The sequence below is a fragment of the Triticum dicoccoides genome, chromosome 3B (assembly GCF_002162155.2).
Source record: "Triticum dicoccoides isolate Atlit2015 ecotype Zavitan chromosome 3B, WEW_v2.0, whole genome shotgun sequence".
In the NCBI taxonomy this organism is placed as follows: Eukaryota; Viridiplantae; Streptophyta; class Magnoliopsida; order Poales; family Poaceae; genus Triticum; species Triticum dicoccoides.
Genome location: NC_041385.1, coordinates 26,650,966 through 26,666,567, shown reverse-complemented (window position 1 = coordinate 26,666,567; position 15,602 = coordinate 26,650,966). Strand labels below are relative to the sequence as shown.

The window sequence follows — 15,602 nt, the reverse complement described above, 5'->3', positions numbered from 1 at the left end:
AATAGGAATCTTTGACTGGGCTTACACACATTCGCTCACTTACGCTGTCCCCCCTCAGCTCACCCTAGCCCCGGGTACGTCGTCTCCAAGGCTTCACACAAAATCTTCACTGACAACATATGCATGCTTTTGTAGGGTCAGGCAGAACCGTTGTTGCCTGATGGGAACTTCCCCCATATTGCTATCAATGTCTTCATGTCGCACGACCTCTTAACATTACACCACTGAATCCCCAATCCTTTGCTTGTTGTGCAGTGACAGTACCAATATCCACTAATCGTTGTTTCCAGATACGGTTGCCGGTTGACATCTCTTCTAATTCGTCGATACGAGAAGTAAATTGTTGTGTGGAGGAATCAATATCTCGACATAAGCCAAGAGGCAGATCTTGTGCCACTCCACCAGGTCGTATGAAACTGGCATGCATCCTGGCTCCCGGGACTCTTTCATAGAATTCCAACAATTTCTCCTGCTCCTCAAAAGCCCAAAGGAACGGAGTTGATGCTCCCACATCCATAGCATGAGTAGTTGAAGCAAGTGAATGATTTGAAATTCGAGTTATTTCACAGAATAACACTCTTATATATTGAGCTCGTAATGGTACCTCACAATTCAAAAGTCTCTCTACGGCTGAAGAATGAGCGTGTTCTTGGGCCATCATAGAAACATAGATAGGGTCAACGACGGAACGAACAACGAAACTTTACGACAGCTTTTTCGTACACGTTCACTTGCATCACACACACAAGTGCTCTCTGAACCGTGCAATAAGGTCACCCATAACACGGCTCTCCCACTGGAGTTACCTTAGCCCCGGGCCATGCTATTCCATGATATTGGAAAAAGTTGACTAATTATTATCATCGTCTTGAAAGCTGGGCGCCTTTTGAATATGAGTGGGGCTCCTAGTCTAGGCGGCGCCTTCGTGGAGCCAAACCGAAGGAAGAGCAAAAGGGCGAGGCCACACCCGGCTTCGAATAGGAGGGGGGCTTAGCTCTGGATCCCGCCTGCTTGCAGAAATGAATGGATCAGAAAGGGGGCTGGGTTCTATTTCCGGGCCGGGCAGAGAAGAAGAAGAGAAGTGCGCCTTCCCGGTAAGGAAGAGGATAAAAAGGTGCTGTCATCTATCTCGACCTGTTTCCCGAGGCGTTGGAAATGAAGACTGGCTCAGAGAATCACTGGCGTGCTTTCTCTCCCCCATCGTTTCGCCAACAAAGAAGTCATCCTTGACTTGACTATTGACCATTCCATCCCTACCGAGCCGCCTCTTCGAAGTATTTACCTCTGCCTTTCTTTTTTGAGAACATACCCTTCAAATCAAAAAGAAAAAAAGAAAGAAAAGTTCCTCGTCTGTGATTTAATCGGCCCTAAGGGAGTTTACTCGACCCATTCTCTAGTCTCCCGCACTGCTCAAGTGTGCGACTCCGTATGAGGACCTCCTTCCCTTTTGCTCTGCCCACTCTCTGTTCACACGGTTATCAAAGCGGAGGAAGGGCGGGCAGCAGGTACCACGAGCCCTCTGTCCCACACATCTATCAAGAAGCAAGTGTAGTTCACCGGTTCCACCGAATGCTCCTATCTCTCGGCAAAGATCGTGTGAGTGTGCAGTTATGCTTCGGATGCTTCGCCATGGAATAGATCGATTCAGTTCCCCTTCTTTTCCGGTGCACTCGCTTTGTATCTCCGACACACAAGGAAGGACGCGGTGGGAAGAAAGCTGCCCTAGCCTCTGTCCGGTCGATCATTCCGCTGGCATCTTGCATTCACGCCTCCGTTTGACTGCCGCTCGGGAATGTAGTTGTAGATACGTGAGTCTTAGTGGGTCGTTGGCTCGACCTCTTATCTCCTTCTACGACATGCTGTAGTCGTCGCCATATTCAATATGTCACTTAGTCATATCTGCCTCGCAGCGGGTCAGCACCTCCGAAAGAAAGGGAGGGAGGACTTCATTCAGTGACTCCGCGATCACCCTCTAAACGATCAAAATAAGGTAAAGCTTGAAGATAAGTTTTGTACTCGATTAATTTCTCAGTCCCTCTAGTCGGGTGGGCGCCGGCCGGCCGGATCCCCCTGAAAACCGTACGTGCGGGTCTCCCCGCATGCGGCTCACGCCATTTGAGGTGGCCCAGCCCAGCATTCATTCTAAAATCCTGTAGTGAAATTGAGACTGCTCGACCTCGGAAGCAAATTCGCGTGTAGGCAGCGCTGTCTTAATACCGTTGACTGTATCTATTCATTGATACATTGGCTCGCTCCCCCCCTCTTTTTTCCAGAATGAATGAGCCGCTCAGACCTTCCATTTCCGTCAAATGACCCGGCTTCCCCTGGCTCTTCCACCGTCCGGGCTCCCTTTCCTCCCTATGCTCCCCCGGCGCAGGCCCACCACGCTTCGCGCCTACGGCGTTTTCGCCAGACGGTCTTTGCCAGTAGTGCCATCCTCCCCGCAGGCTGTCTGTTGGGTGGGTTGTCCCTTGCTGCTACGTTCTGTTAGCGCTATGAATTACAGGAAATTCAGAGGTTGACTTGGACAGCAGGCGGGTTACACGTTCCACTGTGCCGAGATGTGAGGTGCAGGTGGTGATGATCACCCCGGGGTATGCGCTAGCGCCCTTGACGGGCACTCCAGGACCCGCCTACGCTCGTGAAAACCCAGGTCGGTCCTCCGACCAGATGTGTGGATAACGAGGCCACCTTCACAACCTTCTCCCTTCTATCTTTATCCAAAGTCAGGTAGGGCGGTTCGCTTGAGTTGCTCAACCGTCCCTTTGCCCGGTGCTCATGACGCGCTACGGAACCTCCACCGTGCTAGCGGCATAGGAGCCTACTCAGCGTCAGCGGCTTCGTGCCGCACTGGAGTGATCCAATATGTGGTTCCGCACGTTCCACCACTTCTCCGTTCATTTCCAATACTGATCGTGAAACACCATGAGCAGCAGGATGTTGAGGTCCGGAATTCGAAGTGAAATTCTTGATTTGCCCGTTCCTAGTCGTCATGGGAAAGAAATAAGAAAGAAATAAGAAAGAGATTATTCCCCTAGAGCTTGTCCAGTACCACCAGTACTCAAAATGCATCTCCGCGCGTCTACCTGGCGCTTTTATTAGCCGCCTTGCATGCAAGCGAAGCGCTATTGGCGGCAATTAATAGCTCACTGAGCGATGATTGATGCAGTCAGTCAGTGCCCTCGATTATTCTATTCCTGATAGAAGGATCATGGCGCCCCGGAAGCATTCCATCCAGCAGCAGCATCTCCTTCAACCACGCGAGGACAAAACTGATGTTAGCTACATTCGAGCGTTCACCGCACAGAGGCGATCTCGAACACTACCTATGATAATAAATCCAAAGGAAAGGTCGACAAAATGATTCAATCTGACTTTCTCGGTATTCTGGATTGAGTAAAAAAGGGATATATGAAGTTCAAGGCCTTGGCAAAACCGTCATGGCCCTATTATGTATAGGCCGTACTAAGCCAATAGCGAATAACAAACTCTTTCCTGCTCCCTCGACCTTAATTAACTCCCCCATCCTGCCAAGCCTCAGCTGCCAGCCCATTGTATCTAAGCACACTGCGGCAAATTGATACAAGTAGCTAAAGATCTCGCATCCGACATCTCCGGCCGAACGGTTAGGCAACACTAGGGCGCCTGGGTCAAAATTCCGCTTACCAAACAAGATGTCGAGAGGCGAACTCTGTAATTCCCCTCCTGCAAAAGTGATATCGGTTGTAGCATCCGTGTGGAAGAGGGTAAGCTTTCGGCAACACCTTTTTCAGATTGGAAAGGATGAATACTTGTGTTGGGTCTTGCAGACCAGGATAGCCTCAGATCAAAACCTAATAAATGTACCTGGGGTTGATCATATTTTTGGGGAAATAAGTATTCTGGAATTTGAGCGCTTATGTAGCTCAAAACTCTGCCACCTGAATACTTGATTCATTAAGGTCGTCACCCTATACCCGGAAGTCTCTATCGTTTTCTTTGTCTGTTAAGCTTCACAGGGTTGGGACTCCCTAAATCAAACTGCAATCGTTGTTTATCAACCACTCACGACGACACCGAGATCTTCGACTTAGCTCCCACAGGTCATCCACCCGGGGCGGAAGATAACGAAAGGGAGACAAAGTCCTAACTAAATCAACACACAATAACCTCAACCTTCTACCCATTCCATCCATCATATCAGTCGAGTCGAGGAGATTCGTTCTTATCTATAGATAAGGCAAGAGAGAACTTATGACCTCGCGGATGGAGAGGGATTCGAACCCCCGGTATTCCTATCAATACTTCGGTTTTCAAGACCGACTCTTTCAACCGCTCAGACATCCATCCCTGCGCTCGCCCTCCCTATCTATCTGCGCGCTGGCAGGTAGGGGCAACTCTATGTGATTCGCTACGCTTGCTTGCGCCCCACCCCGTAAGCTGACTCTATTGCCTAGCGGTTAGCGACACTTTTCCGGTAGTACGAATCGCTACGCTTCGCTTCTTTCTATATGATAATATGCACCGTCGGTTGCAGCGCTCCCTGCGGGTAATAGCAAGAGAGTGAAGAACGAACGATCCTCAAAAAAGTCAGCAGTGAATGAGTCCGACTCGAGTTCGTGAGTCAAAGGCGTGGCAAGAGAGCGAGTTCGACTCGCGAACGATCCGCAAGTGAAGGACCGATCCTTTAACGCCAGTACTGTTGCGAGACTGGTACTTGGCGGCTCACGAGCAACATATAGAAAAAGGTTGCCCATCACTCCCTCACTCCTTTTTGAAGGCCCACCGCTCCCCCTTTCTTTAAGTATCTATCCCGGCTTGCATTTTGGGGCGAGTACTACAGTTCCTCCATAATCACACAGAACGCCCAGCTTCGAAGAGCTGCTCTCTCCCCAGTCCACAGCAAGGTGTGGAATCTGGATCTACTGTGTGTTCTGACTCTATTGGATCAAGTCAGATACTAAGCCTTCTACTACTACTACTTAGGAGATCAAATGCTATATTTTAGAGATTGGACTCTCTTACTGTGTTTTTTCAGGGCTGTTCCCGAGCCAGGTTCCCTGGATCCATTCTTACCTAAATGGATGAATGAAGAAGGGGGTATTCCTAGGCACTAGTTATTTTCTTATGTGTGGACTTCGACCTTACAAAGTATGAGTCCGTGCCTTCCTAAGTTGGTCCTGAATTTCCAATGAAGTTTTGATTTTCTCAAGGGACGTAGCAAACTGTTTGGTTGGCTCCGAGCATTCTAAAAATAGAGTCCTGCCTGGACAATGTTGATAACGGGAAATCTCTAACCTCCGTGGTGGGTGTGAAGAAGGGTACAGCTAGAAAGCGAGAGAATATCTTTATGGATATGAGTCTGAGGCAGAAGTCTCTGAATGCGGGCCTGACGAACCTTTTGTACCAGGATCATCACGAGACTCTGTTTCTGTGGTAGATGACTCAATAGGCAGGGCCTAGAACCTCTAAAGAGGGTGTGACCGATCACCAGATCACGATCAAGAAGAGTCAAAGTTGTCTTACTAGCGCGAGCAATCATCCAACTATGGTGGTTTCTCAACCGGTGGGTACATTTCTGTTGCACATTGTGACTTCATATTTTCTTTTCTAAGAAACAAAAGTTCGAGCAGATGCCGTTCTAGCAGGTACAAGAACTCCCGTTCGGTAGGCGTCTGCTTTAGCAATGTCTTTGATCCTCGATCAACAATTTGAGGAAGACGAGACAGAAGCCTTTGGATGAAACCAATGAATCTTCCGATCCGAAAGACTAAGGGGCTAGGCGCTCACCTACTATCTACACATTTCCTCTTTGGCGTTGGCTCCACCAGTTTTGACTGCGAGTCACTTTAGTTATCTCAAATCTTTGGCAGGAAGGGGCCAAGCCAAATAGTGCTCTTTAGAAGCGTAATCCGTGCTTGAAACTCCTTCGCTAGGATCCAAAAACCTATGCTTCCGCTCTTCCTCACCAGGCAATGCTTACTCTTCTCGATCAAGATTTTGGAGACTTTGAAGCTCAAGGACACGACAGCGCTTGAAACAAATGCTTTGTTTTGGCACCTTCGTCTTCCTTTCTAACATTAGTAAATTCGAGCTAATGGGACCAGTTTTTAATTGCCTAGAGGGTGGAGAAGTCACATCATCTGAGGTTTGTTGTGGGTTCAATTATGACCCCGGTCTAGAAGACGGAGTGGTTGCACGTGTAAGTACATCATGTTACATATCTATTTTAAGCTAAGCTAAATGCCTAAACTAAACAATTTTCTATTAAGCGCAGCATCCTCTCTTCGGGGCGAGCCCTATCGATGATTTCATTCTGTACAATGTGAAACCTGAAATACCAACGGTAGTTTCCAAGTGCCATCTCTATTCGACTCCCATGCTTATTCTTGAATGCTTGAAGGGGAAGTCCGGGCTGGGTCAGCTAAAGGCGGAGCCGGGCGGGATATGGTATTAGCTCTCTATGTGCTATTAGCTTAAGCTTATCACTCCAGCTTATTACCCTAGGCAGAGGGGGTAGGGGAGCATCACTAGAGAGTCTCCGTACCCGGTACAAGATCCTGGCTTATATAAATTCATTCAAGGTTATGGCTGAACTGGTCTCACTGCTTCCTTCCTCAATGCTAGCGGGACCCTTGCTTTCCATTACCTTTCGAAGGGGGCCGACCATATGCATACTTCTTTTTGTACAACTTTGCTCTGTTGGAGCCTTTGCAATAAGAAAGTGGATTAGGAGAGAGAGCTCGCAGACGATGTTCCCTTCCTTCTATATATCCATATATCTATCGCCCCCGGGCACTCCAGAGCCAGTGTGACATTCTATCCGAAATGCATGCATCTCACATTAGGTAGCCATCCATGACCCCGTGTGTGTTTCCCAATTGCTCATCCAAACCATCATTTCTTTCTTCCATCCCGGAACGGAGATCTGACCCAAGGAAGGAATTGCCTTCTTTCTCATGCCAACCAGATGGATGCGGCCCAGAGCTGAGTGAATTCCCTCTGGGTGAGCGCTATGGAGATAGGCCAGGATCAATGAAAATAACCGAGATCGATCGGTATCCATCGCTCAGAGAGCTGCTTTCTCCCCGATATCTGTATCTGCTTTCGGACGGCCAAACAAGCAAGAAGAAGGAAACTTCCATTTCGCATAGCTGCTAAAGTAGTAGTTTTTGTCAAATCATACTTCTGACCAATAGTATCAGTGGCTTTATGCGTCCGCAACCTAGTTTTGTATCTGCATAGTGAAGGAAAGAAAGAAGCATGTTAAGGTGACTTGAGGGAAAGACTGATCCTGATAGACAAGAATGGTATGGTTGGATTGCCAGTGAATAAGCAGCAAGGCTAAAGCAGGGATTGGATTTACTTCTTCTGTTGTCAGTAGCATCATTTGCCTTCCACCCTCTCAAGAACTTCCTGAAGCCCTAAGACACTTGTTGCCAATAGTCTGGAATGGAACATTTGCAACAGTTCTTGTAGGCCATTTCTGTAACAGCATATCTCTAAACCCTTCTTGCGGATGGTTCAAAACGAAACTTAGTGGCAGCCCCTATCTTCCCCATTTTCTAGAAGTAAAGGACAATGATCTGACCCAGCTTGCAAGAGGGATAGTAAAACTTAGGAAATAAATCCTCAGAAGTTGAAGAAACCAGAACTCTATCCAAAACTTCTCTCACTGGCCTGTCTTGTTTGTTAGTCCAGGCCACCAACCCTTCTCAGTTCCTGTAGTTCAGTTTCAGATATGAAAGCATTAAAAGCTTCCATCCTATTAATATGTATTCTGCCATTGTTTCATGAGCAAATCTGATCATGTCCCGCAAAGGTAGATCAACACTCTGCACAAAGTTAGTGAGCTCTGACAAAAACATAGCTCTTAAATTTGGTTGGACCATAAACATCCACCCAAGCACAATTATCACAAAGCCTCTATACTCAAACACCATGGAGAAATTGACCCTCCCCAATGAGGTCTGCATCCATGACATCCAGATTGACTCCAATAAGCATTCCACCTTTACTGCCACTGGCTGGCTTGCAAAACCACTTGAAAAGCTTTCTGCCACCAATTGCCATTAACTCTTTATCTGAGAACTGTTCTCTCTTAGTTTCTTGCACACAAACTATGTCCACCCACTCTATCACTTCAGAAGGTTGCCCCCTTCTACCTGGCCAGGCCCCTCACATTCAAGATTAGTGTCTTCATGGCGGTATCTATTTTTTGTTATGCCTCCTCTTAGCTCTGCTCGTAGTGTTCTTGTCACCAACTGGTATACAAGTACTGTGATTATCTAACTCTTCAACAATCTGAGTAATATCCTCATTCTCTGAATCAGAGCTTAACTCAACACTGGAAGACTGCTCCTTCTCATGAGCAGCTAACTTCTTTTTCTGAGCAGCTTCATAAAGCAATGCTTGAGCAAGTTCTCTTGCTTTAATAGAATTTATAGACATGTCAATTTCCTCCTGTGTACTGCCCAACACTAGACCACTATCTACAGCAGATTTTACTAGACTAGCAGAATCAATGGAATTGCAAATAGCATATCTGTTAGTAGAAGACATACCTGGTTCATCAAGATTCTTGCGTGAAGCCATCCTTTCTGCACGTTGCTGAATAGGCATGCCATCCTTCGGGATCCTATCCTAGCACTTGTCCTCGTTGCTTTAATTCTTGCGTTTGCACCTCATTGAACTTCTCTTGTTCTTTGGTCATTCCAGAAAAAACCTCCATACCTTAATAATAGGGGCTTGTGTATAAAGGAAAGCAGCAAACCGGTCAAAGGCGAAGCTGTTCTATCTCAACTCTCTGACTTGAAGGAAGATGTGGCGGATCTCAAGGCTGGCTCTATTCCAAGTACAAGTTCCGAGGTGAAATGCGTTGATGTGGCCAATCGATATACAGTATAGTTGAATGGTTCGACAAGTTCACATGCCGGAGCTACCTGTTCTCCGCGATTCAATTGGTTCTTCTGCCTTGCCTTCTTATCTATCGGTCCCAAGGTCAAAGAAATAGGTTCAGTGGTTCGACCTCCCAAAGGTTAAAGAAAGACATCGGTATTAAGAACACTCCCTCCGGATGATGATATGTCCCAACCATCTATAGCCCATGGTTCGTTACTCGGGAATTCGGAGAGGTCAGATGAGATAGATGGGTGTGTTCAAAATGGAATGATCCCCTTTTCTCATGTTTGCATTTTTGTTGTCCACAAACAAATAAAGAGTCCGAAAAGACGTACGCATAACAGACTCGGTACCTAGGTCAATGGGTTCAGTGGAGAATTGCGTTACTGTAATAGCGAAGGTATCTATGAAATGCAGTACCAAGGTCAATGAAATTGAAAGGCACCTCTGACAACAGAATCAAAAGGGATTTGGCGGCTATAGACGACTCAGAGGGGTTTTCATAAAGAGAAGCTTTCGCGCAGTACACCTATTTTTCTATAGAAGTGAATGGCCCCTTAGTTGGCTAGTCTGATCAATCGGCAGGCTCAGCCTCTACGTCGTATTCTGATATAGAAAGAAAAGAACCGAACTCCTGGAGGGTGAAAGAAGAATCTCAAGTTGATACTCTGCCAAGGGATCTGTCCACAACTGGTACTTCACATGCCTTAGAAGTAGATTTGAATGAGAATGAATGAAATGAGCAAACGTTACTAGGAAGGTGAACTCGCTATCAAACTACTGCCTGCGCTAGGGGAAGCGCGAAAGAAAAACCTGTTTCAAGCAAGATCTGATACCGTTGAAGGACTCCCAGGAATGAGAGAGCAAGTACAAGGACAATCTTATTTTCTAAGGATAGGCGGTATTCCATAATTAACATAGTTCGGTTAGAGTGGATTTGAAAAGCTACAGCAGATCGATAAGTTGCTAATTTAGCTAAGTCAACTCCACTACGGAATCTAGCTCTCCATAAGAGGGTATTCCCAATGAGACAAGTAGTTTATCGAAGGGACCCTCTGTCTGAAGATTGTAGTCCGGATTTCTCGGAATAGAATAATTGAATGAGCAGGTGCAGATGGTCAATCTCCATCTTGAAGCCGAGTCTCTCTGTCTTCTTATTTTATATAAAGATATAGAGAATAACTCGATCGATCGTAGAATGATTTCGTGATCTGATCTTCATTTGGGCGGCTTTCGCTCAATCCGTGGCTGTAGTGATAAGGCAAATCAAAGGGGTCAAAAAAGAAGATATAGAATTGTAGCTAACGGGGTTCGCTCGCCCTCGCTTGTCACTATAGCGTGTCAAGTTTCTCTCTTTCCAATCGGGATTTTTTAGGTGTGAAGTGAAGTTCACCAGAAACGCTAGCTATATGCTTAACACAGGGTACAAGAATGAAGAAACCATGAAACCAACCTAAAATCACTGCCAACACTTAGTTAGTTAAAGCCCAGGAACCACTTGTGTTACACCGGTGAAGCAGAAGCTCCGAAAGCTGTCCGAGGAGCCAGCCATAGGTGGGTTCTTTACTGGCCATAGGTAGGTCCCTTACTGCTGGATCCTCTAAGCAGGGAAAGATCGTAGCTAGTATGAATTGGAAGAACGATCATACCGAACCCAGGATCCTGCAACTATTCTTCCTTCGTTCAAGACTCGCTTTTCTCGCGGGTTGAATGAGTGAGCCTTGGCCATACGTACTGAGATTCAACAGTCAACTTTGGAGTCCGTCCTAAAGCCCCACCAACCTACATAGGTGATAACAGGGTAGGTACTTGAAAGACGAGAATAGAACCCATGTTGATGTACCTTAGCTTTTTCGCTCTTCCAATCCTAAACAAGATCATAAATAAGAGTCCCAGGCCGCTTAACGCCCTCTTAGCACATATGATAGGAGCTGGCATATAGAATTACAAGAAGTTGGTACTTTTTCCAATCCTTTCTGCTTTCTCACCAGCAAAATAGGATCGATCGCGAAATCAAAGAAATCTTTCACCTCACTTCTAAGATGAGCTAGCGCTCGCATCACCTTTCGATATCCTATATTTTTGATATTCAACAAGTAGCATTTCCACGGCATTCTTTAGATGGATTTCACTGCCCCTCATCTACTCCTCAGCTGGGTATCTATTTCTCAATACAGTGCTTTAGTGACGGATTCTGGCATCGCATGGATCTCTTAATCAAATAGGGTCTCCCGGATAGGTCAAAATGAATGTGACACCCGTGATAGGACCACTACTGATTAAACTAAGCCCTTTAAGGAAGGCGTACGGCAAACACTTGGACTGAAGCATGAGCTGGTTCAAACCACTATACCTGATATATCACGAAATCTATACTAGATTTTCAGCGTTGCGCTCAAGGTCAGGAAGAAGAAGAAGTGTGTGAGATTGTAATAAGTGTGATTGGAGAAGCTTTTAAAGAAGTGGAGGAAGTAGAATGGATAAATTCTATCAATTTCTAGCTCTCATAGCTGAATGAAGAAATAGATAATGGGATGCATTAATAGTTTCATCCAATTCCTAGCAAGTCAAGTACATAATAGTCTAATTGAGTATTTAGAAAAGCTTGTCTAAGACGAGTCGGTGTTGTATGCTGAGTGTGGTTTCTTCCTGTTTCCGGAGTAGCCTCTATATATTGAGTTTATAGGATGGAGTCCATATCCCTCCTTTTTACTTCATGGATCTTGTCAGCATACAGGATACTATACTGTCGTAAAGAAAGCGGGTATCTGAGAATATGGATCAGCAACGGATACCAGATTGGTAAAAACCTGCTCAAAAAGCTAGAGTTGATGGTTTCGGGAAAGCTAAGCTAAAGCAAGCAGTAAACTAGTGGGTGCAAGCACGTTAATGAAAAAAAACGTGATAGAAAATCCTACCGTTAGCAGCGACTGCGACACTTCGTAACAGCTCCTTAGAGATCAATGTCTTATTGGTATTTGCTCGATTGCAGGCAATAACGTTAGTAAATTAGGTGAATGTACGTAAATCGAGGTACACGAGTCTAGCCAGGTATAGGTAGAAAAGGGGTATAGTAGGTCTCATGGAAAGGGAGATAGTGGGACGAATAGTTCATCGTGTAAGTGTTACGAATAGATAGGAGTCTCGACTCCGTCCTTCGAAAAGAAGATGGTTCGCGCTAAGGGTGACTAAAGGCAGAGAATTCTGTACGCCAAGAAGAAAAGAAAGTTTGTAGGGGTGAGAATGAACTTTCAAACCCTTTTCTTGCCCCTATCCTTTTTGCTTTCGATAACTTCTATCGCTTCCTAATCATATGAGTCTAGTGCAACATACTACTACTAATATGGAGTCATATTCTTCTTAAGCCTCCTTTCCCAGATCCAAGTTCCGAATCCCAGGGAGAGATCAAGACAATGCAGCAGGGTTGGCAAGCATACCTGTATCACTGAGCAAATCCAAAGCATACTTTCCCTCTAAAGAGTGAAGAAAAAGACTTGGTACAGCTAGAATACCGAGTGGATGTGGAATCCTACTTGAATTCAATTCAGAAAAGGAAACTCAAATCCGGAACTTGCTTACTTCGGCTTGATCAGATACTGGAATCCAATCGGGGAACTTGGTTATTGACCCACTAATCTTTCCCTCTTTCGAGTCCAAGTCTCAAGAGGGCGCTTAGGCCGGGCCCTTCTCCAGAGTTCCGATACTGATATCACTATTTCAATTAGTTGATTGATTTCCCTTAGAATTTCATTCCTCCTCAAGTCCCAGTTTCGGTCAAGTAGTGGCAAGTATCATCTGTATCTGGCAGATAAGCTTTCACATGCATGAATTGAACTACCGAGATCTTTTCTTACTTGGCAACTAGAGCCTCCCCTTCGGGATTCGAGATTGAAGAAGAGGAAAACTGCTTCTAAAGGGAACTGATCCGAAGCAACAAGTCCTAGACCTAGAATGCAGGTACCCTAGTCTTGAAATATGCCATGAAGAATGAAATCTCTTGTTTTCATTCATATCATCAAAACAGTGATTCTTTCACGGCCACCCCTCAATTCAAGAGTTCCGATTGGATCAACAAGAATCCAATCTGTATGCCAAGAAGAAAAGAAAGGGATTTCATCAAGTGCAGACAAGAAAGATACCGAAATCAGGAACCATGGAAAGCAGATACCTGATTCTATATATATATAAAAGGGATATAAGTGCTGGATCTGAACTATTTCAATTAGTGAATTGGCGGAAAAGCAGGAATGAAGGTTGGGACAGAAAGGGGAGAGGAGAGCCCGGACAAGGAAAACAAGCACCCCTTTTAGGATTCTAGGAAACAAGCAATACTTTCCCATCTTGAACTGAACTGAACAGAGCACAGAGACTAGAATCAGAACTGGAATTCCCTTCTCTGAATTCAAAAGCCCACCCGGACTTGAGAAGTAGCTTGTTCAATTTGTCCTCAGCAGAAGCGAAACCTGTTGCCAAGAGATCGAAATTCCAATCAGAAAATAAGTACTTTGAATCAAGAAATGACATTGCGTAGAAGTGAAGTGAACTAGAGAATTCCAGTCAGAAAAGCAATCGGATACTGAAATCTCTTCTCTGAAAGCTAAAGCTTTACAGATTATAGGAAAGCAAGCACCACGAAGGGCAGTACCCAAACTATAGGTTATCTTGTGTCTGGGCAAGCAAGGTCAAGTAGTGGCATCCTATTACCCTAAATAGAAAGCAAAGTAGGTTATTCAGCCATCCCTCGCGAACAATCAGAAGTCCCAGTTTCCTTAACTAATCTCGCCAATTTATCACTTGACCGACCCAGAGACTAATCTATCGTTGGCCCAGGCAAAGAGTGAGAAAAAGCAGCAAAAGGAGTAGCTTGCAGTGAGGAATGAAAGCTGGTGTTTTACCACCATTCAGCAAGAGAAACCCACTGGAACCTTTTCATAGGACCATAGAAAACATGCTGCTTCCTGTATAGAGATGACTGCTTCTTTAATGAAGTTGATCGTCTATCTCAAGTGGTGGTGATCGACTCCACGAATAGCCTGAACCTGAGAAATGTATATCTGCAAACGGGAACTTCCTGTTGTCTCGAATCAGGTCTGCTATTTCTATTCATAACTCTCTGGCTGGAATCGACCAAAATAGCCCTTGACGGCAATAAGAGGATCCTAACCACTACACGGTTCGAAATCTCAATCGAATGATACCTCAATTGAACCTGCTGAGTCAGTTATTGGAAAGATATCACTATCAGCCTCACAGCAATCTTTAGGAAAATGCAGACACAGTAGTTTTTTCGAAACTTGTTCAGACACCGCAAGCAACTACCAGTATCGATCTTCTAAAGAAATGACCTTTGTTGCCGAAGTGATAGACAAACAATTCTATAGCGGACTTGGACTAGCGACACATTTATCCATATATGAAATTCAATTCACCCGACATCAAAGAGAAGCTCAAGCTCGGGATCAAAGATCAGCTACAGATCGGGCTGGCATTCATCATAGTCGGCAGCTTACTTTTGACTGAAACATTTACTTTGCACTACATCCGTAAGAATCTGGTGGAAAATGACTGCAACGCAATCAATTTATCCCTTCCTCGTGCGCGCGTATCGTATATAGTTCAATGAGAAACAATGCTTTCTGATATTCACGAATTGGATTCGAACCAATGTCCCCCGACTCCTCTACCAAATAAGGATCGTGATTCACATTTCCTCGTTCTCTTTCTAGCTGCCCATATGGGTGGCTGCTATCATCCCCTTTTGATAGCTTCTTATCCGCATCCGCGAGCATAAGCGAAATAGCCTGAACACTCATAGCGATTACCTCAACCCTTGTCTTTCCTTTGGCTCCGCTCGGTGGGGGGGACCCAATGTACCAATTCTTTCACTCGACCCTGCTCCTTCTTCTTTCTCATTTGCCTCTTTCCCTCTCTCCTGCTCCCCCCCGACTGTCACTCTATGGCAAAGCTAAAGCTTTCCTGGCGCTTGGTGAATAATCTTTCTATAGGGACAAATAAAAGCCCAGTTTTGACCTTGCTGCATATAACATCTAGCATTTCATGTGTCTGAATGTAACAGCCAATAATCTGGTTTGCAAACCTATCTTTGCCCTCCTCGACTGCGGGAGCCCTCCATCGTTGCAGTACAATAGACGTTAATTTCAAGCGTCGCTTACTGGACATACGGTCAAGAACTTCTTGCAGCCTTCGAAAGAAGACTTTAGACATGACGCCAACACCTACGATAGGAATGCCGAATAGTATATCGTCTGCGTAGCGAGCGAAATAGACGTACTTGGTAGAATCCCCATTCTCCTCTTGGGCCATAGCATCAAATTGCAAGTCGAGTTGATGCAGGAATGATTGAATCAAAACAGGCGAGATCGGTGATCCTTGTGGAAGGCCGACTTCACTGTTTGAGTAGTCATTCCCTTTCTTAGAAAGTCTCGGTGTCTTGAGAAAGCAATTGATGAGGTCAATGAGAGGAGCGTTATCTGTACCTAAGAGCTTAAACAAATGTTCAAGTAGTAACCGATGGTCTATGCTATCGAAACACTTGACCACGTCCACCTGAACCATAGAATCCATAGACGGCCATTGAGTTAATGCACGGAAGAAGGGCCGAGAACCTTGCGGAAGCCCTGCGCAGATGGGGAAATTCGTGGATCTAATGAGTCATTGAGTAGCTCTGCCAACGCGGTTAGTATAAGTCGATCGGCTGCCGC

General features: G+C 45.5%; 1 protein-coding gene and 1 non-coding gene across 2 annotated transcripts; both read right to left on the bottom strand.

The window, feature by feature from the left end:
* On the bottom strand, window positions 1–3,418 carry LOC119274501 (NADH dehydrogenase [ubiquinone] iron-sulfur protein 2-like). The gene is made up of 3 exons (XM_037555206.1): window positions 2,852–3,418; window positions 1,972–2,040; window positions 1–671 (listed from the first exon to the last, which is right to left on the bottom strand). Exons 1-3 carry the CDS (start codon window positions 3,070–3,072, stop codon window positions 194–196), a joined length of 768 nt encoding a protein of 255 aa, XP_037411103.1. The 5' UTR covers window positions 3,073–3,418; the 3' UTR covers window positions 1–193.
* An 824-nt stretch (window positions 3,419–4,242) lies between these two features.
* TRNAS-UGA lies at window positions 4,243–4,329 on the bottom strand. Its single transcript has one exon. It is a non-coding gene; the product is annotated as a tRNA-Ser (tRNA).
* Between the last annotated feature and the right edge of the window lie 11,273 nt (window positions 4,330–15,602).